This window comes from Pseudorasbora parva, chromosome 14, assembly GCF_024679245.1.
Source record: "Pseudorasbora parva isolate DD20220531a chromosome 14, ASM2467924v1, whole genome shotgun sequence".
In the NCBI taxonomy this organism is placed as follows: Eukaryota; Metazoa; Chordata; class Actinopteri; order Cypriniformes; family Gobionidae; genus Pseudorasbora; species Pseudorasbora parva.
Genome location: NC_090185.1, coordinates 26,818,303 through 26,842,529, shown reverse-complemented (window position 1 = coordinate 26,842,529; position 24,227 = coordinate 26,818,303). Strand labels below are relative to the sequence as shown.

Sequence of the window (24,227 nt, the reverse complement as noted above, 5' to 3'; positions counted from 1 at the left end):
TTTGGCGATTGTCCAAAGGTCTATGGGGAAAATGCTTAGGCTTTTGATCGAGGGAACCCATGCACCGCTAACTTCCGGCTTGGCCTACAAAGTGACGTCATGACTTCGGCACTCTATGAGAATCATAAGGTCAAAGGCACAGATCTGGCTAAGGTTACAAAATCTGCTGCACTTTAGGTTCCTAAAAGCACAGTAGCCTCCATAATCCTTAAAGGGAAGACGTTTGGGATGACCAGAACCCTTCCTATCAGGGGAGAAGAGCCTTGGTTAGAGAGGTAAAGAAGAACATAAAAATCACTGTGGCTCCAGAGATGCAGTCGGGAGATGAAAGAAAGTTGTAGAAAGTCAAGCATCACTGCAGTCCTCCACCAGTCGGCTTTATGGCAGAGTGATCTGACAAAAGCCTCTCCTCAGTCCAAGACACGTGAAAGTTTGCTAAAAAAAAAAAAACACCTGAATGACTTCAAGATGGTGAAAATAAGATTCTCTGGTCTGATGAGACCAAGATAGAACATTTTGGCCTTAATTCTAAGACGTATGTGAAACATATCACCTGTCCAATACAGTCCCAACAGTGAAGCATGGTGGTGGCAGCATCATGCTGTGGGGGTGTTTTTCAGCTGCCAAGTACAGGGATATCCTGGACAAAAACCTTCTCCAGAGTGCTCAAGACCTCAAACTGGGCAGAAGGTTCACCTTCCAAAAAGACAATGACCCTAAGCACACAGCTAAAATAATGAAGGAGTGGCTTCACAACAACTGTGACTGATCTTGAATGGCCCAGCCAGAGCCCTGACTTAAACCCAACTAAGCATCTCTGGAGAGACCTGGAGATGGCTGTCCACCAATGTTTACCATCTAACCTGACAGAACAGATCTACAAGGAGGAATGGCAGAGGATTCCCAAAAAGACTTATGGCAGCATTAGATTAAAAAGGTGCTTCTACTAAATACTGATATCAGTTTTTCTTTTTTAATAAATCTGCCAAAATGTCAACAATTCTGTGTTTTTCTGTCAATATGGGGTGCTGTGTGTACATTAATGAGAAAATTGAACTTAAATGATTTTAGCAAATGGCTGCAATATAACAGAGTGAAAATTTTAAGGGGGTCTGAAAACTTCCCGTACCCACTGTACGTAAATCTTTGATGTTCTACAAAAAAGTACAGAAATAAAATAAATACTTTATATATATATATATATATATATATATATATATATATATATATATATATATATATATATATATATATATATATATATATATATATATATATATATATATATATATATATATATATATATATATATATATATATATATATATATATCAGTATATGGATAAACAAGGTAAATTACAGAATTCATGTTTGGTTAGGAATTGAGTTTCATTTCTTATAAAAAGAAGAAGTGAAGCCATCCTAAAAACCAAGCGCTTCTGATTTAATAGTTTGTTTAGGTAAAAAAAAAAAAAAAAAGCACTGTACACAAAAGTCTTTCTTTTAACAGACCAACAAAGCCTGTCAGCATGTTTCTAGGTTGCATTTTAGCTTGATTTAATATCTACTTTCACTAAACCAACAATGAAACCCAAACAATAAAACTGCACACACATAAAGGACCTCTTTCAGTTTGCAAATACAAAATATTCTTTTATTATCTTTCATTCCCTCACCCCAGGCCCTTCTCCCGGTGAGCAACTGCTTACCAAGCAAGTCACGTAGGAACTCGTCTGCCTTAATTGTGGGATGATAGACATAATGAGATGTGATTCGCTTCATAAAGTAAACCCATTTCCACGAAGGCAAAAGTTACCTCGGCTATGAGTGAACAAAGCATTTTTAGCAGTCCAGTGCTGCACATACTGTACACGGCGCAATCACTCCTTACGCACTTCACATTTTTGAAGCACAATAATAAGAGGCTTTATCTTAAAACTATTTAGCTGCAAATGTTCAAAATGCCTTTGAGGAAACATGCCAAAGGGCGGATATAAAAATCAAACACAAATGTGTAATTTGAGGCGATTCTCTAATGTAAAACATGAGCAGACAATCCAGATGACACATAAATAATACCATAAAAGTTATTTCCTCTAGTTTACAATATTAAACAGGGATAATTTTACTGATTGCACATCAAGATGCTTCAAACATCTTCTGTGGTTGCAATTTGACCCTCTTTTTTTGCTCTTAATTGCATTGTAGTGCACTTTGGCAGATATGAATTTCGGCATTTACCCGTTTGCTAATGCAGGTCTTACCGGTTTCTAATGAAATTGACATGTGCACGAAGCTGTGGCTTCCTGTGTAGTACATGAACCATGAAACATGTACATGGAGCGGTAAACATTTTCACACAATCTTTCCCTGATTAAGCTGCAAATCCATTGCAGTTTTCAGTAGATTCAACAATGAATCGTTCGATTATTCGCAGAGATCAGCTGATAAGAATGATGGTGTCGTCTTTGGGAATCCTGCAAGAGGGCACAAATGAAGTATATCGTGAGTTACAGGAGTCCTCAGTTTTTTGTGTTGTTTTATAAATCAAATGTAAATTCATGTCCCAGTTACACTTAAAGTGATAGTTCACCCAAAAATTAAAACGACCCCATAATTTCTCACATTCAAGTCATACTTGGTGTATATGACATTCTTCTTTCAGACGAATACAGTCAGAGTTAAATTAAAAAAATATATTAAAAAGTTATATTCTGGGCTCTTACAAGCTTTATAATGACAGGCCAAAATTTGAAGCCCAAAAAGTGCATCCATCGATTATAAAAGTAAGCCATACTTCTCCGGGGGTTAATAAAGGCCTTCTGAAGTGTAGGGATAAAAAAATATCCATATTTAAAACTTTATAAAGTAAAATATTTAGGGATGGACTGTGTTCATGAGAAAGAAGAATGTCATATACACCTAGGATGACTTGAGGGTAGGTAAATCATGGGCTAATTTTCATTTTTGTTTGAACAATGCAATCAATGTCTATTGAAAAGTATAAAATCTCATCAAGTTAGTGTTTTAAGCATTTTTACATTATTCCAAAATAATAAGGCAGTAACAATTGAAACAAAATATTTTATTTATGAACTGATTTTCAGCTGTTCTTTTTAATAGTTAACTTATGTTCAGATCATCAGTCATCAAGCTCAGTAAATATGCATCTTTCATTTCACCAAACTCATTGCTAACTAAAAAGTCCATGTTTTCAGGTCATTTCAAGTTTGATTTTGACGTGACCGAGCCACGTGGCTGAGAAGTTTACCCACTTTTCCATTAGCCTTATCATTAACAGCCTAATTTTGTTCATTAAGACAGATTCGCAAACGCTCACGAAAACAAGAGGTGGGATTTTGCCTCCTATCACGTGACTTTTCCCCATTCATTCTCAATCACCCCACACAAAACCCACTGCACACTTTAGGAGGTCTGTTAAAAGTCAATGGGCTCAGGGGAGGCAAGAGACACGCAGTGTCTCATTTGAACTTCACCTGCTGGCGTTGCCGTTGGACAGTGTTACTTTAGAAAAATGAGTTATTTATGCACTTTTTAATGTCACATTTTGTAATATTTGTTTTGTTTAATTTTTTCATTTGGATTTTCTCATCCATTTTTTGGGCGGGAGGAGGCACTTCCTTTGAGGAAACGGCTCTTAAATGTGCAGGTAGATGTTCTGAAACAGTCTTTGAAAGCGTTTCTGTCATCTTTAAACCAACTCAAAGGTACAGATTTTAGTTGTAATAGTTTTTCAGAGCAGACTTTGGTTGCACAGTCTGCAACCTGTATATAAACGTGTTTGGTTGCAGTTTCAATAGGAAGTGAAAGCAAAGATTCCTAAAGAAACTCGAAGAGAACTTTGCATGTTAGTTTCATGTTAAATTAGGTAAATTCTTTAGGTAAAGTCCCCGAAGGACTTGAAGAGTAATGGTGCTGAAAATTCAGGTTTGCATCAGAGGAATAAATTACATTTTAAAATATATTAAAATAGAAAACAGTTACTTGAAATTGTAGGAGGTTTTACTGTATTTCTAATCCTATTAAATGTAGCCTTGATCAGCATTAAAAAAAAAAAATTATACATGACATTTATAAAAGGGGTGATAAAATAAGCCAATATAGTCTGAACCTCACAGCCAACAAAAAAACAAGTTTTCCGATTTCTGAGATGAAAAGATATGGAAATTATCTTGCACATGTAGAGCAGGAACCAGTTGTTCTAATCTAAAGAGATCAGTTAAAAAAATTAAATAAAATGAAAACCAATTCAGTCAAAATGTACTGTAATGTCCATGCTAAAATCCACTCAGTGCAGCACAAGTGGTTTTTAACCTGATATTTAGACACAGCATCAAATTATAGCCGGGCTTCCCCTCACATCTGACACTCAAGCAAACAATGAATGCTTTTTGTGGAGACAGTTTCGCATTCTCGCATTGCAACCCAAAACAGCTAGAGACTACCAAGACAAAAAGCTCTGGCAAAATCTGCCAGAGGATTAGAAGCGCAGAACAATAATGGCATCATGGAGAGTTTCTAAACTCTCATTTGTTTATCGTTTCTGCAAGGCAAGGGGAAGCCTTCTCGATTTTTTTCCCCCACAGAGAACATTTCTCTGTAATCAGCACTTTGCTGGGTGTGTCCGTCTTTCTCTCCCACCACTAATTCCATTTCTCATGCCATAGTGGGCTGACCTCAGCTCTGGAGGAAACACTGCTGCCCTGCAGCTGATGTCTGGGATTATATACTGTACCTTCTGCAGCAACACAGCATAACAGAAGGGTGGATGTTCTCGACTTCACCGCACTCCTGCCCCTGGAGGGGGAAGCCCTCCTTCTGCCCCATCATAAACCGCTGGAGCTCTGTCATGGGGAAGCCTGTCGTTTGGTAACCCTAGGCAAAATGAAGAAATTGATATGAAGCGCTACAAACAAGTATAGCATGGCTTGCTTTGTTGAATATTACTAAGTGTAATGTAGACTATAATATAATATATAATATTAAATTAAAGGAAGGTTCATCTAGAAATTTAAATGTCACAATATACCAACTTTAATGTTGTTCAAACTTATTTTTGGGTGAAAGACTAAAACTACAAATTCTGCTGGAATAAAAAGTCAAACAAAAAGCAAAGGAAAGTAAAACCAAGCAAAAAGCAACGCAAAATAAACGCAAAGCAAAACCAAATAAAAAAGCAGCGCAAAACAAAAAGCAAAGCAAACTAAAAAAGTTTAAAAAAAAAGTAAAGCAAAGAAAAGAAAAGAAAAAAAACTAATAAAAAAGCAAAAAAAAAAAAAAAAGCAAAACCAAACAAAAGAGTAAAGCAAAACAAAAGGCAAAGCAACCAAACATAGAAAACCAAAAGGGTTGAAACATTCCACATTTCTTTCATCAGGATTTTTAAAGTGCACTTCTTCGGTATGGAATTTTCAGTGTAAACACACTACTTACACTGTTGATACTACATCTTAAAATCATCATTAGTCTTATTTGATATTTTAGATTTTTGAATTTTAGATTTTAATGAAATTTGGATAGGAAACTAGGAAACTCGGCTAGGAAACAACCGAATGAAGAAGGGGAACAAGATTAGGAAATGATGTATTCTTGATTCCATTTCACAATATGTTGAATTTGACCATAACACAAAACCATGCAAATTGCAAAAAAACTTTTATCAAGTTGATGGTACCTTGATGGTCTCGTAAGCGTCTGTGATGAGGGCGATGAAGAGGCTGAGCACCATATAGATGAAAAGGGAAATAAACGAGTAGAGATATGCCCGGCTGAACAGCCACACCATTGTGTTCTTTTGCCCAAACTCTGCAAACGTAGGGAACATGTCGTCCCCGTTGACTAGGGAGAAGAGACACTCTGCCACACGACTCAGACCTTCAAACTGAAGGGAGAAGACATTTGGAGGAAGTGAGTGTGTATGAGATCAGTGTGAAATACTGACAGGTGGCCGTAAGCAAAAAAAACACATAAAAACATACAGTGCATCCAGAAAGTATTCATAGTGCTTCACTTTTTCCACATTTTGTTATATTACAGCCTTATTCCAAAATGGATTAAATTCATTATTTTTTAGTTGAGTTTATTTGTTTATTTTCGAACATGAGAGAAATAAAAATACAATAATGTTCAGACATTATTAAAAGAAACAAGTAAAGGTGAAAGAGAAAAAAAATAATTAATTCTATCTCATGAACGAAAATTTATAGTTTCATTTCATTTATTTTTTCCTCAATTCTACAAACAATACCCCACAATGACACCAAAGCTAATGTATATGTATATATATATATATATATATATATATATATATATATATATATATATATATATTATATATATATATATATATATATATATATATATATATATATATATATATATATATATATATATATATATATATATATATATATATATAAAAACAAACAAACAAACAAACAAAAATTACATAAGTAGCCTTTGCCATGACAATTGAGCTCAGGTGCATCCTGTTTCTCATCATCCTTGAGATGTTTCTACAACTTCATTGGAGTACACCTGTGGTAAATTCAGTTTACTGGACATGATTTGAAAAGGAACATACCTATCTATATAAGGTCCCACAGTTTACAGTGCATGTCAGAGCACAAACCAAGCCATGAAGCCCAAGGAATTGTCTCGAGGCACAGATCTGGGGAAGGGTACAGAAAAATTTCTTCAGCATTAAAGGTTTAAATGAGCACAGTGGCCCTCACTATCCGTAAATGAAAGAAGTTTGGAACCACCAGGTCTCTTCCTAGAGCTGGCCGTCTGACTAAATGGAGCGATCGGGCAAAAGAGCCTTAGCCAAAGAGGTGACCTAGAAACTCAATGGTCACTCTGACAGAGCTCCGGCGTTTCTCTGTGGAGAGAGGAGAACCTTCCACCAGAATAACCATCTCTGCAGCAGTCAAACAATCAGGCCTGTAGGTAGAATGGCCAGACGGCACATGACAGCCCACCTGGAGTTTGCCAAAAAGCAGCTGAAGGACTCTCAGACCATGAGAAACTAAATTCTCTGGTCTGATGAAACAAAGATTAAACTATTTTGCCTGAATGGCAAGCATCATGGGGGAAACCAGGCACCGCTCATCACCTGGCCAATAACATCCCTACAGTGAAGCATAGTGGTGGCAGCATCATGCTGTGGGGATGTTTTTCAGCAGCAGGAAATGGGACACTAGTCAGGATCGAGGGAAAGATGAATGCAGCAATGTACAGAGACATCATTGATGAAAACCTTGCACATTGTCAATATTGGGATAGTTTGTAGAATAAAAAAATATATTTAATCAATTTTGGAATAAGGCTGTAACATCATAAAATGTGGAGAAAGAGAAGTGCTGTGAATATTTTCTGGATGCACTGTACATACATACAAACATACATAGATCAGGCATAACATTATGACCACCTTCTTAATATTGTGCTGATCCCCATTTTGTTGCCAAAACAGCCCTGACCCGTCAAGGCATGGACTCCACTAGAACCCTGAAGGTGTGTTGTGGTATGTTGCACCATTATGTTATCAGCAGATCCTGTAAGTTGTGAGGGGGGGCCTCCATGGATCGGACTTGTTTGCACATCCCAGAGATGCTCAATTGGATTGAGACTTGGGGAATTTGAAGGCCAAGTCAACTCCTCAAATTCGTTGTGCTCCTCAAACCATTCCTGAACCATTTTTGCTTTGTGGCAGAAGAGTGAAAGAGTTTCCCCACCAGGGAATACCATCTCCATGAAAGGGTGTACATGGGCTGCATCAATGCTTAGGTAGGTGGTACGTGTCAAAGTAACATATACATAGATGGCAAGACCCAAGGTTTCCTGGCAGAACATTTCCCATAGCATCACACTGCCTCCGCTGGCTTCCCTTCTTCATATAGTGCAACCTGGTGCCATGTGTTCCCCAGGTAAGCAATGCACGCAGCTGGCCATCCACGTGATGTAAAGGAAAAAGTGATTCATCAGACCAGGCCACCTTCTTCCATTGCTCTATGGTCCAGTTTTGCTACTCATGTACCCAATGTTGGCACTTTCGGTAATGGACAGGGGTCAGCATGGGCACCCTAATTTGTCTAAGGCTATGCAGCCCCATACACAACAAACTGTGATGCACTGTGTATTCTGACACCTTTCTATCAGAACCAGCATTAACTTCTTGATGTAGCGACTCAGGCGAATCAAACACACAATCGCCAGTTACATTTAACAAATATGTTTTTGAAAGCGTTGTGCTTACTGACAGACCTTCCCCCAACACAACAGAGAAAGATTCTTCGTTACCCTGGAAACCATCTGATAAGATGTTTTATGGCCCAAAATAATTTGGCCACATGAAGTTTCAGACACAAAGAGTTTAAGACACAGAGCTTTTGCCTCAAATTATAGACAAACCATCTATAAATGAACATGCACCCTAGGACATTATATGTAAACACATAACTGTTTTGTAAAATGTTTCTTCTGTATGGTATTTTGCATTTTTCTATCTTTCTCTTAACAAATTACTAGTTCAGATAACCTCATATATGTCATGACTCCTATCAAATTAATGCTCACTTCACGACTTACACTTCCATGTATATCACTTATTCAGAAAATGCAGTGTGTGTTTGTTGCATTAATTAGAATATGAATGGTCAGAGACCCACTGATTCGAGCCTTGGAACAAAGAGCCATAAAATCTGCTGAGGAATTTCCCGCCGGGAAATCCCAACACTCTCATTGGTTAAGTCTAACCCTGGAGGGTGGGACTACCACCCCAGACCTTAAAAGACCAGTGGAGACAATCTCCGCTCTCTTACTTCTCCAACTCTCTCCCTGTGGGAGCCAACACCCACGGTGGCTGGCACTTAAGCCATGCCACCAATGCAGGCCCTCCAAGCAGGCCCCAGCTCTTCCTCTCTTCCCCTCTTCCCTGGTTCTCCTCGCTTCCCTACTGAGTCATCAACTTACTAGCCCCAAGGGCATTCTTCAGAAGGAGGACATGGAGCGTCTCTAGAAAGCAACCAGCCGCTCCCTTTCGACCTCGGAAAGAACCACCGGACACGCAGGGCATTTGAACTCGGAACAAACGCACACACGCGAGAAGCCACAACTAGAGCAAGTATTATCTTCCAAATTCAAACTGCTGTAAAGAGGGTGTGTTATTTTCCCGTTGGGACAAGTTAACTCCGTGAAGGTTGTATTTGATGAACTGAAGGAAAGCTGCTTCTTATCCCCCCCACTCTCTTTGTCTCTCTCTCTCTCTCATCTCTCTCTCTCTCTCTCTTTTATCTCTCTCTAATTTCAGTCTATTCATTATTCTCTTTATGTATTCTTTCGTTAATATCTATACTTCTACTCTCTTGATGCATATTTAGTATGTACTTTCTGTGTGAATTGTAGTGTTATTTTTAGTTTGTGTTTATTAAACCTCCAAAAGACATTTAATGAGTTGAATCTGTTATTCTGCCACATACACAAAGTCAATGAAACTTACGATCTAACGTTACCTAACTGCTTGTGCTACTATGTTAGTAAAGTAAACTGTATGACCATTTGAAATATTGAACTTGTCCTGATCAGTAAAGTTAATGTTTCTTATGCGCTCGTAAAGCAGTAATCCCTTATTGAGAATTGATTTGAAAAGTCTATAACTAATTTGCAGGACAAACTTAGTAGGATAATTTCAAGCAATTCCGTAAAGGGTTACTTGTATTTAATTAAACAATTTTCCCTATCGGAAAATTTTAATACGTAATGAACGACTGGCAAATTATATTCATAAATTCATGAATATTGAATATTAAATCCCTTTTGAGTTAATTATTCCCCGAGACATTAAACTCATGAGTCATTGTCGTTACATTGAGCAATTTGAGCTTCAGTAGCTCGTCTGTCTGATCAAACCAAACGGCCAGCCTTCACTCCCCATGTTCATCAAGGAGCCTTGGCCACCCATGCCCGTTGCTGCTTCACCACGGTTCCTTCCTTGGACCACTTTTGATAGATACTGACCACTGCAGACCGGGAACACCCCACAAGAGCTGCAGTTTTGGAGATGCTCTGACACAGTTGTCTAGCCATTACACAATTTGGCCCTTGTCAAACTCGCTTAAATCCTTATGCTTGCTCATTTTCCTGCTTCTAACACATGAACTTTGAGGACAAAATGTTCACTTGCTGCCAAATTTACCTCACCCACTAACAGGTGCCGTGGTGAAAAGATAATAAGTGTTATTCACTTCACCTGTCAGTGGTCATAATGTTATGCCTGATCCGTGCATATATACACACAGTCATGTGAAAAAGAAATGTCACCCTATAGAATTCTAAGGTTTTATGTTTCAGGACATAATACAAAAATCATCTGGTCTTTGGCAGGACTTCAAATTGGGTAAATACAACACATGACATATTACACTGTGTCATTATTTACGGAACAAAACTAGGACAAAATGGAAAAGCCGTGGGTGAAAAACAAAATACACCCTTACTGTTAACATAGGAATTAAGAGGGTAAGTATTAGTCAGGCGCTGCTAATCAAATGTCTTTGATCTTCCCATGAGTGGACGTCCCAGCAAATTCACATGGTCAAAGAAATCGCAAAAAACACTCAAGAATTACCCCTCAGCCTCAGTAAAAATGTTAAAGTTCATGGCAGTACAGTCAGAAGTATGGCTTGTTGGAAGGGTTGCCAGGAGAAAGCTTCCTCTCTATAAAAAGAACATGGCAGCACAGCTTAAGTTCTAAGTTCAAGACTTCTGAAACAATGTCCTTTTGAATGATGACACCAAAGATGTTTGACCATGATGCACAGACAACCAAACCCAAACACCTCATACCAACCGTCAAGCATAGTATGTAGGGGTGATGATTAGGGCTTGTTTTACATCCACAGGACCTGCTGACACCATGCAGTCACTGATGAGTCGAACATGAACTCCTTGTATACCAAAGCTTTCTAGAGTCAAATGAGGCCATCTAAAGCTTGGCCTAAATTGGGTCATGCAACAGGACAATGACCCAAGCAGAACAGCAAATCTACAACAGAACGGCTGAAAAAGAAAAGACACAAGGTGTTGCAATGACCCAGTTGAAGTCCAGACCTCAACCTGACTAAAATATTGCAGCCGGACCTTAAGAAAGCTGTGCATAAACAAATGCCTGCAAACCTTAATGAACTGAAGCAATGTTGTAAAGAAGAGCAGGCCAAAATTGACTCACACAGTCATACAGAAAATAATTCCTTCAACGTACTGCTGCTAAAAGTTGCTCTACAAGCTATTGGATCATAAAGTGTTTTTTCCCCCACACTTCCATCACAGCTTCTCCATTTTGTTGTTATTTTTTGTTAAATAAATAATGTACAGTGTTACATGTCATGTATTTTTCATCGGAGGTTGTACTTAACTAATTTTAGGACCTGCTAATGACCAGGCGATGTTTTGTTGTGTCCCGATGCATAAAACCATAGAATTCAAAAGGGTGTACTTTATTTTTCACATGGCTGTACATATACAAATACATTATTATTAGAGCATGTAGTTATATTTTACTATAAAATGTTTATAACCAGTTTTTTTTTTTACTTTATAGTTGTGGTCATGATTTTTAACACCCTTGGCAAATAGATCAAAGATGCTTGTAAACATAAATCTGCATTGTTTATACTTTTGATCTGGCACCAGGATGAACTATGGGAAGAAGGAAATCCGGCGGAGGCAGTGTGATGCTTTGGGCAATGTTCTGCTGGGAAACCTTGGGTCCTGCCATCCACGTGGATATTACTTTGACACGGACCACCTACCAAAGCATTGTTGCAGACCATGAACACCCTTTAATGGAAACCGTATTCCCTGGTGGCTGTGGCCTCTTTCAGCAGGATAATAATGTCCTGCCACAAAGCAAAATTGGTTCAGGAATGGTTTGAGGAGCACAACAATGAGGGATGCAGGATTTGCTGAACAAAGAAGTCTGATTCATGGAGGCCCCACCTTGCAATTTACAGGACTTAAAGAATCTGCTGCTAACATCTTTTAGTGGATTCCATGCCTTGATGGGTCAGGGCTGTTTTGGCAATAAAAGTGGGACCAACACAATTTTAGAAATATTAGATCATAATGTTATGCCTGCTTGGTGTGTGCGCAATATATGCAAACATGTACTGCCATATATTGTTCATAAGACTTAAATCTCAAATCAAGGACACGGTTTAATTTAATTCATTAATTATAAATATTTTAAGCATTATAATGTTTTATATAATATAAATAATAAATAAACTGTTTAATATAGTATACTACTATTATATTAAATTAATGTATTATATATAATAATCAATACATTTGTGTATTTATTTATTAAATAAATGGCTCTTTAAATATATAAGCAGGCATGTACTGCCATCTACTGTTCACAAGAAAGACTACAAATCTCAAATCAAGGCACAATATATCCATACGTCAAAGTATACAATACAGGCTACAAACAATTACAGGTGTTTTGTGTTTTTTTTTGTTTTTTTTTTGTATATAATGTATTCACTCTCTGTTGGTACCTTCTCATGGTAGGGCCCTAGAACAATCCATCCACAGAAGGTGTAGCCTAGGTAGATCATTCCTGCACAGCAGCAGAAACGCAAGACCTTTGGTAAGGCAGCTCGCATAGTGAGGATAAGCACCTGTGTTATCATGATAAAAATTAAAACAAACATTAAAGGGCCATATTATATTATTGGTCTTGCGCACTCAGCACTGTTATATAACTTGGGGTCAATAAATGTGCACAAGTACTTATCCGTGGTAAGCATGCATTACATTTATTTTGGTGTTCTTAATGTGATTTGTATGCAGTTTGACTTACATTGTATTTTTCGAAGTATCCCAGATATCTTATGACGCCCACCCAGACCATTAGAGTTGATGTTCCCAGGAAGATACTGCACACATCATAGTTGGTCAGACTCTGGAAGGAAAAATGAACAGGGATGACTTTTTAGTATTGTAAATATAGGCCAAACTTACACTTCCATGCAAGTACAAAGTAAACATTACACAAAAATAGTTATTAAAAATAAATTACCCTACAGCACAGAACCAAAGTCCATTGATTACTAAGTGTGTGTTGCTCAAAAACTCAGAACTGTAAACTCTGTGCAGCATTTTACACGAATGTTTGTATTTTTAAGTTTCCAACAAACGAAAAACTAATCAACTGACTTTGATTATGAACATTAAGTAAATGCCCCCCCCCCCCCTCCATTTTTTTTAAATCCTTGAAATAAATTTGCTTCTTCTAAATGTACTTGCTTTCCCCTCTAAATGTACTTTAAAAAATATTTAAATAAATAATTTACAAATAAACAAACAAATAAGATATTAAAGATATTAAAAATACTAATAATTCTGCCCATACATATTTTCATGAAAAATAAGCACATTACCCCTCCAAATGTCATAATACTAATATTTCTGCACAAAAATCTATTTTTATTTTATAAAAGCAGCACATTTCCCCTTCAAATGTACTCTGCAAATGTAAAAAAAATAAACAAGCAACAAAATAAATACAAATACTAATATTTGTTTACACAATAAACTAATAATTTTCACAAACAATAAGCACATTTGATCTCTAAATATAAACATTTACCAAAAAATAAATAAATAAAATAATAAATATACTAATATTACACCCCAAAATCAAATGATTTTATGAAAATTAAGCACATTCCCCACAAAATGTACTTTGCAAAAAATATTTTAAATAAATAAAACTAACATAAAAACTCTAAAAAATATATATATATTTTCATGAAAATTTAGCACATTTACCATCCAAATTTAAATTAACTTCCCCAAAAATCTAAATTAAAATAAATTAATTAATACAAAAATACTAATAATTTACCCTAAAATATTTCCCCTTCAAATTTAAACTGCTTTACAAACAAACAATAAATAAAACATTTAAATTTTTAAAGTGTTTAATACAGGTCTTTATTAAAATTATTTATTTGATTTATTTAAATAAAATCAAGTAGAAGTAATGACAATTTCATTTGATTCTGGAGGTTGGCTGGTAAATTCCCCCATAGACACACTAACAGCATCTATTACCGTCAGCATTTTCTGAATTTGGGGAACTACAATATTCTCTGCAACATTTCAGATTATGTGGTGATCAAACACATTGGAAAAAGAAAAGCACCTTAGCCTGTATTTCCATTTTTAGTATCGATCCAATGATGGCCATAACATCACTGACGATCACCAAGACGTACCAGCCGTTTAAGAACTCCCTCTGGTCATCTTCACACACTTTATGATTATTAATCTCAAGGCAGAAGCGAGAAAACCGCTGGAGAGGAAGGAAGTGACACATGACAGGGCACAAACATATCAGAACGCCATGAGTTCACATTGAGTCACTTTAACAGAACATCAAAAATAACTATAATGTTGATGCATCAGTATACAGTAATATGCTGATTATACTGATTTGCAGGCTGTTTTACCTGAAGTAACTTCACAGCAAGTATAATGGAGCGTGTGCAGAGCACTGCAGATATCATACAGACAACGATAACAAAGCCATCAAAGATCAGGAGATAGTGTGTGTTCTTCTGAGCTGAAAAAGACAATAGCAAACCTTTTGAAGTCCACATAACATGAAAAACTTCTCACAACTAATCATTGACCTTAAATGGATAGTTCACCCAAAAAATGAAAATTACCCCATGATTTACTCACCCTCAAGCCATCCTAGGTGTATATGGCCTTCTTCTTTCAGATGAGTAAAACCAGAGTTTTATTAAAAAATAAAGTTATTAAAAAATGTCCTGGCTAATCCATGCTTTATAATGGCAGTTAATGGCGGTTTCTGTTTTAAAGTCCATAAAAGTGCATCTACCCATAATAAGTCCTCCACACAGCTAATAAAGGCCTTCTGAAGTGATGGAAGATGGGTTTGTGCGAGAAAAATATCCATATTTAAAACTTAAACTTTAACTGCGGCTAACTGTCATACGCGCATTCACGAGAGACTACTCTTTGTCTGAAAAAAGAATGTCATATACAGTGGGGCAAAAAAGTATTTAGTCAGTCACCAAGTGTGCAAGTTCTCCAAAAGATGAGAGAGGTCTATAACCATCAAATTATTGCTTCATCATAGGTACACTTCAACTATGAGAAACAAGAATGAGAAACAAAAATACAGAAAATCACATTGATTTTTTTAAGAATTTATTTGCAAATTATGTTGGAAAATAATAATTTGGTCACCTACAAAAAAAAGCAAGATTTCTGGCTCTCAAAGACCTGTAACTTCTTCTTTAATATGCCCCTCTGTCCTACACTCATTACCAGTATTAATGACACCTGTTTGAACTCATTATCTGTTTAAAAGACACCTGTCCACAACCTCAAACAGTCAGACTCCAAACTCCACTATTTGAAAGACATTGATAAGAGCTGTCAAAGGACACCAGAAACAAAATTGTAGACCTCCACCAGGCTGGGAAGACTGAATCTGCATTAGGTAAGCAGCTTAGTGTGAAGAAATCAACTGTGAGAGCAATTATCAGAAAATGGAAGACGTACAAGATCACTGATAATCTCCCTTGATCTGAGGCTCCACGCAAGATCTCCCCCTTTGGGGTCAAAATGATCACAAGAACGGTGAGCAAAAATCCCAGACCTAGTGAATGACCAGCAGAGAGCTGGGACCAAAGTAAAAAAGGCTACAATAACACACTACCCAAATCCTGCAGTACTAGACGTGTCCCCCTGCTTAAGCTAGCACATGTCCAGGCCCGTCTGAAGTTTGCTAGAGAGCATTTGGATGATCCAGAAGAGGATTGGGAGAATGTCATATGGTCAGATGAAACCAAATTAGAACTTTTTGGTAAAAACTCAACTTTGGAGGAGGAAAGAATGCTGAGTTGCACTATACATACTGTGAAGAATGAGAAACTGTGAAACATCATGCTTTGGAGCTGTTTCTCTGCAAAGAGACCAGAATGAATACAGGAAAGAATGAATGGGGACATGTATCATGAGATTTTGAGTAAAAACCTCATTCCATCAGCAAGGGCACTGAAGATTAAACATGGCTGGGTCTTTCAGCATGACAATGATCCCAAACACACCGCCCCGGGCAACAAAGGAATGGCTTCATAAGAAGCATTTCCAGGTCCTGGAGTAGCCTAGCCAGTCTCCAGATCTCAACCCCATAGAAAATCTTTGGAGGGAGTTGAAAATCTGTGTTGCCCAGTGACTACCAAAACATCACTGCTCTAGATGAGATTTGCATGGAGGAATGGGCCAAACTACCAGCAACAGTGTGTAAAAACCTTGTGGAGACTTACAAAAAAACGTTTGACCTCTCTCATTGCCAACAAAGGGTATATAACAAAGTATTGAGATTAACTTTTATAATTGACCAAATACCTATATTCCACCATAATTTGCAATTAAATTCCTTACAATCAGAAAATGTGATTTTCTGGATTTTTTTTCCGCATTTTCTCATGATACCTATGATGACAATTACTGGCCTCTCATGTTTTGAAGTGGGAGAACTTACACAATTGGTGGCTGACTAAATACTTTTTTGCCCCACTGTACACCTAAGATGACTTGAGGGTGAGGAAATCATGGGCTAATTTTAATTTTTAGGTGAACTATCCCTTAAAGCATTCACTGTGGGTGATGGTTTTTCACATACCAGTTCCTGAAATCTTCCAGTTTTTGCACACACTACTAACATCATCAAAATCAAGAGTCAGTTTCATCTTCCCACTATGGCAACTGTTATCAAAGACAATCTGCAAAGAATCAAAATTAATTCCTTCAGTAATTCAAGCTAAAATGGATAATATTTTTTAAAGATGACCTATTATGCCCTTTTACAGAGTCTTAATTTTGTTTTCAGACTACTATTTTTCACACATATTTGACATTTTTGCAGCTCTATTTTTCTGTAACGACCTGTTTAGTTCCTGTCTCTATGCAGCCCCTCCTTCTGAAAACCGCAGTGTGCTCTGATTGGCCAGCTAGACAAGTGGGCTGTTTTTGGTTAACCTCTTCCAGCTTCCTTACCATAACCACAAGTTTCTTTCAACCAAGCAGCAACCTCACTCAGTTCCTCTTGAAGCCAATATGAAAGTGACTAAAACTGCAATTCATCAACTGGCCACTAGGGACAGGCTCCAGAAGGGAGCAGAATCTCATTGAGTCCCATGTTAAAATGCCCAACTTTACCAAAAAAACAAAAAAAAAACATGTTTACAATCTGGTAAAAATTCAGGCTTATTTTGCCCTTAGTGATTTTTTCTGTTTAAATTATATTACGCCGTAAAGTTCTGCATAATTAAAGGCGTGGTCATTTGATTGACAAGTGGATTGCCTTTGTATGCTGTCTGTTAGCTAAGCCCACTCCACCTGTTAGCTCCTCTTTGCCCACTTTCAGTTTTCCGGGAATGGCGTGCAGTGACGCGCTGCCAAGATGGCAACGGCCGCTCTTGCTTCAGAAACGCTCTTCAAAAAACCTATGGGTGATGTCACAAACACTACATCCATTTTTTTTATTTATTTTTTTACAGACATCCATATTTTTTTACAGTCTATGGTTTCAACACACTGCTAACTAACCAGGCCTCATCACTTTTTCGCATATGCCTTTGGCGGGAATTACGAATATTGTGATGTGTTCATTCCCAGAAGAAAACTCAAGACTATATAAATGAAGCGCTTGAGTTCAGAAACATTGTGCACTGATACAAACAATAATTTGTAACTTTGCATACCTATTTTGTACTCAAACAGCAATATTTCAAACTAAAATAAGCTGAAAATATAAAAAGCATAATAAATCATTTTTAAGATATTAAATGGACCTTACCTTCACAAAAAACGTGTAACAGTCAGGGAGCTCATGCGAACGAACGCTTTGCAAATTGATTCCGTTGAGCGCAAAAGTGATCTCAATCTCAACAAGTCTGTATTTCAAACAAAACCATAGGCCATTGAAAAAATATTTGGTGATAAATTAGACCATTTTTTTAATATTTTGATTATAGAATTTAGGTTTACCAACCTATAGAAGTCCAACTCAAAAAATGAAGCGTTGTTCATTCTCCATGTTGCAGCAGACTCTGGCTCTAGACCCAAGCAAACTGGAAAAGACACGAATGTACAGTTACGCACAAAAAATATGATTTATAGGATACAATGTTTACATTTTTTGTCAAATGTGTAACCTGTTTCAAGCTGGGCATCAATATCATAGGATTTCTCAGGCGATCCCACGCTGCCTCTTATGTAGCTCTTCTTACAGATAATCATGGGCAGATACATTTCATTCTCCTCAGCATAATTTACGGGTCCTACAGACAGGTTTCGTAACTGGGAATACTGTTGAAGACATGGATAAATGTTACATCGAGTAGGTTTTAACTTTAAATTGCCTCACATACAGCCCATTTGACAAATATGTTTAAAATTGCGTACACTTGCATGATATGAGAAGACTAATAAAAGCCATTATATTTGTACATGGTGTGTGTTGCTTCATGCGGGCAGATATTTTGAGATTACATAACGAACTTAATACCATTTACTTAAACTGAGTGATTTCCCATCATCAGACACTTTCTCATGGCAAACTCTTTTGAATCTTTTTTACAAAGAAGATTAAAACCGTTTGCTTTCATGTGATGCTTCATCCAAACCACTAGGTGTCAGTATAGGCCTAATACTGAATTCACATGTCGTTCAGATATCTATGGCAATACTATCAACAAAATTAATCTCCAGTGGTCAGGTGGTTGACATTAAAGACGCAATATGTACATTTTTGGCCACTAGAGGTCGCTTATTCAAAACAAAGGCATAGCTTGATGACGCCTGCATTTCACAAAACTTTTTGTCGCAGACGACCGTTTCCGCTTTTTCTGGTCATGCATACAGAGCGCTGTTTTATCATGTTAGACACATCACTTGAGTGTGCTGAAAGTTATATTATAAGGCTGCTGTGTGTTCGCTCTGCAACTATTTTGAGACACGTGGCACAGTGCAGTAAGTTAGATCAAATTTAGGCATGAAAAAAAATGGTACACACATTAAATCAAGAAAAGAAGATTTAAACAATAAGACTAACTGTGTTGAGCTATATAACTTTGATTCATTTTCTGTCTATGAATGTATCCAAACAGTAGCTCACCTGTCTAATAAAACACATAATATTACAGCGTCTTTGGTGTTTCCATAGTTTCTACAAAATAACCGGAGCTTGAGAGTAACCCAGCAGGTATGATGTCATTGATAAACAACACAAGGACATTGTCCATGTCCTGGTTAAACATTCTTGGAAACATTTGGGATAATGCAAGTACACAAATTGACAAAATTTATAACATTGTTGTAGTGTTTTTTTGTTGTTGACATTTTGATCTAAAAATCTTACATATTGTACCTTTAATTTTTTTGCTCCCCAGCCACTGCAGCTATTCATTTGCCAAAGTTACTAGCCACTCAGCAATTTCACTGGCCACAATTTTGACAATTGATACCATGGGGGAAAACTTCCATATTGATATTTTCAATATTATTTCATAATTTAGCAGCAGGTATATTAGGATGCTGTCACTTTAAGACCTGACACATAGATCCATTTTACTGTTACACACGCGTCTTCTTTCTAAACCGTTTCCGTTAACTTAAAACATAATTGTGTTTACATGAATATTTGCCAAGAACGATATTTTGAAAAAAAATTGTGTGTATTTGACTGTTTAAGCGCAACAAGATGTGAAAAAAATGTAGTACTGAGAGGCGGCTTTATGTGCACACACTTTTGGGAAAGAATAAAATTGTGCATAAGTGTCCGCACATAAAGCCACCTCTCATGAAGCCATTGCAATGCAGTTTATTTTTTCAGATTCCTTTTTAAAAGACTACAATTGAAAAAAAAAATGTATAGGCTATATTATATATCAAATTCAATACGCCAAACTGGCTACTCGAAGTGACTGCCAGTGAATGCCACTGCTGAAATACACCCGCATTGGCAGGTTGGCAGGTGTTAATGTCAAACCCTGGTTATTGGCATTCTTCAAAATACCTTCTTGTTTTTTTTCAGCAGAAGAAATTCATACACAGGTTTGGAAAAACTTGAGGATGAGTAAATGACAGAATTTTCATTTTTGGGTGAACTATCCCTTTAAGACAAAGAAAACTGACTGGCGCAACAAACAAAATTGCATTTGATATAATTAATGCTAATAATGTAATGGAAATTTAAATAAACGTGGAGAAAAAAAGCAAGATATATTAAAAGCAAATACAAACCTGATCTATGACATAGTACAAGCTATCATATACATTCTGTTTGGTGTAGACAGCAATACTGTAGTCATCCTCATCCACACCACTGTAGCCCATAAGAAAAAGATTCTTAAAGGCCATCAGGTTCTCCTCCTTGTAGGACACCACGAGCTGGTTATTCAGTCCAAACAGTATGAGCTTTGGAATAAACAGAGGTGTTTTCATTCTGGCTGGTGGAACATTCCATATTTGTATGTAACTTTTATGTCAAAGGGTTAGTTCACCCTTATGTCGTTCCACACCCGTAAGACCTTCATCTTCAGAACACAGTTTAAGACAGCGTATCCAAGTGTAGGCACACTATACTGTCCATGTCCAGAAAGGCAATAAAAACATCATCAAAGTAGTCCAACCGGTAATGAAATTTTTGCAACGTCCAATAAATATGTGACTTCAGTGGGCTAATTAGAATCTCTTGAAGCTTTGAAAATATATTTTGGTCCAAAAATAACAAAAACTGTGACTTTTTCAGCATTGTCTTCTCTTCCGTGTTTGTTTTCAAACCTCAAATAAAGATTCAAATCGTCATGAATCAGCAGATTGATTTATGATTTGGATCTCGTGTAAAACTGTCAAACTGCTGAAATCACGTAACATTGGCGATCCGAATCATGAATCAATCTGCTGATTCATAACCGTTTGAATCTTTGTCTGCGGACTGAAAACAAACTCAGAAGAGAAGACAATGCTGAATAAAGTCATAGTTTTTGTTATTTTTGGATCAAAATGTATTTTCGATGCTTCAAGAGATTCTAATGAACTAACTGACGTCACATATGGACTACTTTGATAATGTTTTTATTCCCTTTCTGGACATGGACAGTATAGTGTGCATACACTTTCATACCCTCTCGGACTAAATATAAAATATCTTAAACTGTGTTCCGAAGATGATAGGAGGTCTTACGGGTGTGGAAGGGCATTAGGGGGAGTCATTAATGACATCAATTTCATTTTTGGGTGAACTAACCCTTTAAGTACCATGTTTGGTCACATAATGACAAATCCTTAAAAGTTCAGAGAACATTCACATCGAAAGCTGAAGTGTGTAATTTTTAAACTCCTAGCTTCACCGAATGAAATTGCAAAAATAGTGACTGTGTTCAAACAGGTTGCCTTCAATTGGTTGAGCAAACAGATTGCCCCACCCCCAATTGACACAACTGGTTGAAACAATATTGGTGCACTAGGGTGGGTGCGTTTCCCAAAATCATTGTTAACCAACTACAGGTCGCAAAAAGTTCCATTGATCATTGTTGGTAACGACTTAATAAACCCCTTAACAATTTGTCTCAACATATCAAGTTGGTATACAAAAGTTTTTGTTTAAATATCAAACACACAATTACACATTTCAACTTTAAGCAAGCAGGTAATAAGACTATAAATACCTGGAGTGTAATCATGAATATTTTCAAAATTTGCACTGCTAGTTTCCATGGTAACTGTCGTCGTGTTCTGTACTTCTCGCAAGGGCTCATGAAGTAAAACCTCAGGTCATCTCTCAGTATCTCTTCTGTCACGGGATCAGTGGACATGGATGTAGAGATGCTATATTAAAATATACAATATATATCTGATTGAAGCTAAATTCTGCAGAAAACACAATTGTTAATTTATGAAATGGATAAGTAGGTTTAGGAAAAGTAGCTATTTATTTTTCTGTGCCCATTTCATTATTCTAAATTGTAAAATAGTAAATAAAATTTGAAATTTGTCCAAAAACTGCTATACAATATTATTAGATAGCACACATACATCTGCAATATCTCTGAAAAGCATCTGCTGTGTGCAAACATCTGAGAAACGTCTTTTAGATGTCAATTTTCCATACATTCTAAATCATAAACATCTTAAATACATTCTCTAAACATCTATTTAACATCTGACAGGAAACACACACACACACACACACACACACACACACACACACACACACACACACACACACGTCTTCAAGATCTAAACGCATACATCATGGATATATTTGAGATGTTCTATCATATAATTAATATAATATACTCTTCTTATTCAGATGTGTGGAAAACAATGCATATCCTACTGAACATTCAGTTTGATAAGTGTTTTGTGATGTTACAAAAATGTATTAGAGCACAAGCAGATGATAAATCAACTTTGTGACACATTACCCATGTGACAGAGTTCTGTTTAGGAAGAGGAAGATAGAAGGTGTCAATGAACAAATGCGGAAAGGGAGGGAAATAAGTTGCTCAATATACGCTTCTTAAAATTTTAACTGAGCCTTTATAAATAATTGCTAAAACTTTGCACTACCAGTGCACGGGTGTAAGTCCAAGGCTCTGTTTGTCAGCTCAACAGCACTGACAGAGGGGTTATTGACATAGTGTAGCCTACTGACTTTAAGAGTAAAACACACAAGATAGTTCACTTTTAAATTATTTCTTTGCAAAAACACAGTTAGAATATTCAAATTCTGCGGTGTCGTGTATATTATTAATCCTACATTAAAACAATACAACTTTTGAATTTATAGTTGTTTATTTATCATGCAAAACAATAAAGATTTTAATAAAACCTTTTGTCAAACTTACCTTGACATGTCAACCCTGACGCCGTGACAGTAACTCTCAGACATTTCCATGGCACTTGCTATCTGCTGAAACAGAAAACGCGTTTCATAGCCCAAAGCGATTCTTGAATCTTGATCACTAAATTACTAAATAGCCTCGCGTTCGACGTCACATCTGCTACAGGTCGAACAGCGCCCATTGGCCAATCGGGAGCGAGGAGGTTTCCCGATGGGCGTGACTTGCTCGTTCACTGACTTGAGAAACGTCACAAAGGTTTGATTGAGGAACTGCTGTAGAGTCTCACGCCGTACCTCAGGTTATACATTTTGTAAGAGCTTGTGGAAGAGAAAGTGGAGGCAATATGTTAAAGACAGCATGTTGTTAGGAGACATTGATACACAGTTGTACAGTACTTATAATATTAGGAATATTATAACAGGTGAAACAGCTACTTATAAAAGCTTAATTGTGGACTAGTATATTTAGAAATATAAACTGGAATAAAGCTTAGTGTATTTGTAATGCATACTGGGTAAACAAGGTTATATTTACATTTTTACATGCTATATCTAGCTAAAAGTATGCTAGAGAGGTTTAATTTAGGCTAGTTAAAGACTTTTGTTCAATAAATAATCTTATCTATGTGTTTTGTTATTATATAAACACAGAAATGTTTTGGGTGGATGTGGAAACTTAATTAGAAGGAAAACAAATGGTATATCTAAATTAAATCATTTTGATATTGCCGGAAGTTTTGGGACACCTGCCTTCATGCACATCCATGAACTTTAATGACATCCCATTCTTAATCCGTAGGATTACATATGGAGTTGGCCCACCCTCTGCAGCTATAACAGTTTCAACTCTTCTGGGAAGGCTTTCCACAAGGTCTAGGAGTGTGTTTGTAAAAAAAAAAACGCACAAAAAAAACCTGACTTTTCTTCAAGATGCATTTGTGAGGTCCGGCACTGATGTTTGACGAGAAGTCCTCGCTCGCAGTCTCCGCTCTAATTCATCCCAAAGGTGTTCTGTCAGGTTGAGGTCTGGACTCTGAGCAGGCCAGTCAAGTTCATCCACACCAAACTCGCTCATCCATGTCTTTATGGACCTCGCTTTGTACACTGGTACACAGTCGTGCTAGAACAGGAAGGGACCATCCTCAAACTGTTTCCACAAAGTTGGAAGCATGAAATTCTCCAAAATGTCTTAGTATGCTAAAGCATTAAGAGTTCCAGCAGGTATATTAGGCATGCTTTACACCACTGC

The 24,227-nt window shown here is 36.9% G+C and overlaps 1 protein-coding gene across 3 annotated transcripts; it reads right to left on the bottom strand.

The window, feature by feature from the left end:
- Nucleotides 1-1,640: 1,640 nt before the first annotated feature.
- On the bottom strand, nucleotides 1,641-23,102 carry mcoln2 (mucolipin TRP cation channel 2). Of its 3 annotated transcripts, none has more exons than XM_067416105.1 (14): nucleotides 22,983-23,101; nucleotides 21,801-21,960; nucleotides 20,374-20,547; nucleotides 18,285-18,438; nucleotides 18,122-18,200; nucleotides 17,927-18,023; nucleotides 16,751-16,850; nucleotides 14,541-14,653; nucleotides 14,234-14,383; nucleotides 12,887-12,988; nucleotides 12,582-12,704; nucleotides 5,696-5,902; nucleotides 4,757-4,896; nucleotides 1,641-2,477 (listed from the first exon to the last, which is right to left on the bottom strand). In XM_067416105.1, the coding sequence occupies exons 1-14, from the start codon at nucleotides 23,030-23,032 to the stop codon at nucleotides 2,441-2,443; spliced, it is 1,686 nt and encodes a 561-aa protein (XP_067272206.1). In that variant the 5' UTR covers nucleotides 23,033-23,101; the 3' UTR covers nucleotides 1,641-2,440. The 3 variants fall into 3 exon arrangements, with proteins under 3 accessions (XP_067272206.1, XP_067272207.1, XP_067272208.1); XM_067416106.1 differs by having other exon boundaries at nucleotides 21,801-21,925; nucleotides 22,983-23,072; XM_067416107.1 differs by lacking the exons at nucleotides 1,641-2,477; nucleotides 4,757-4,896 and adding an exon at nucleotides 6,605-6,691 and having other exon boundaries at nucleotides 5,768-5,902; nucleotides 22,983-23,102.
- Nucleotides 23,103-24,227: the final 1,125 nt, after the last annotated feature.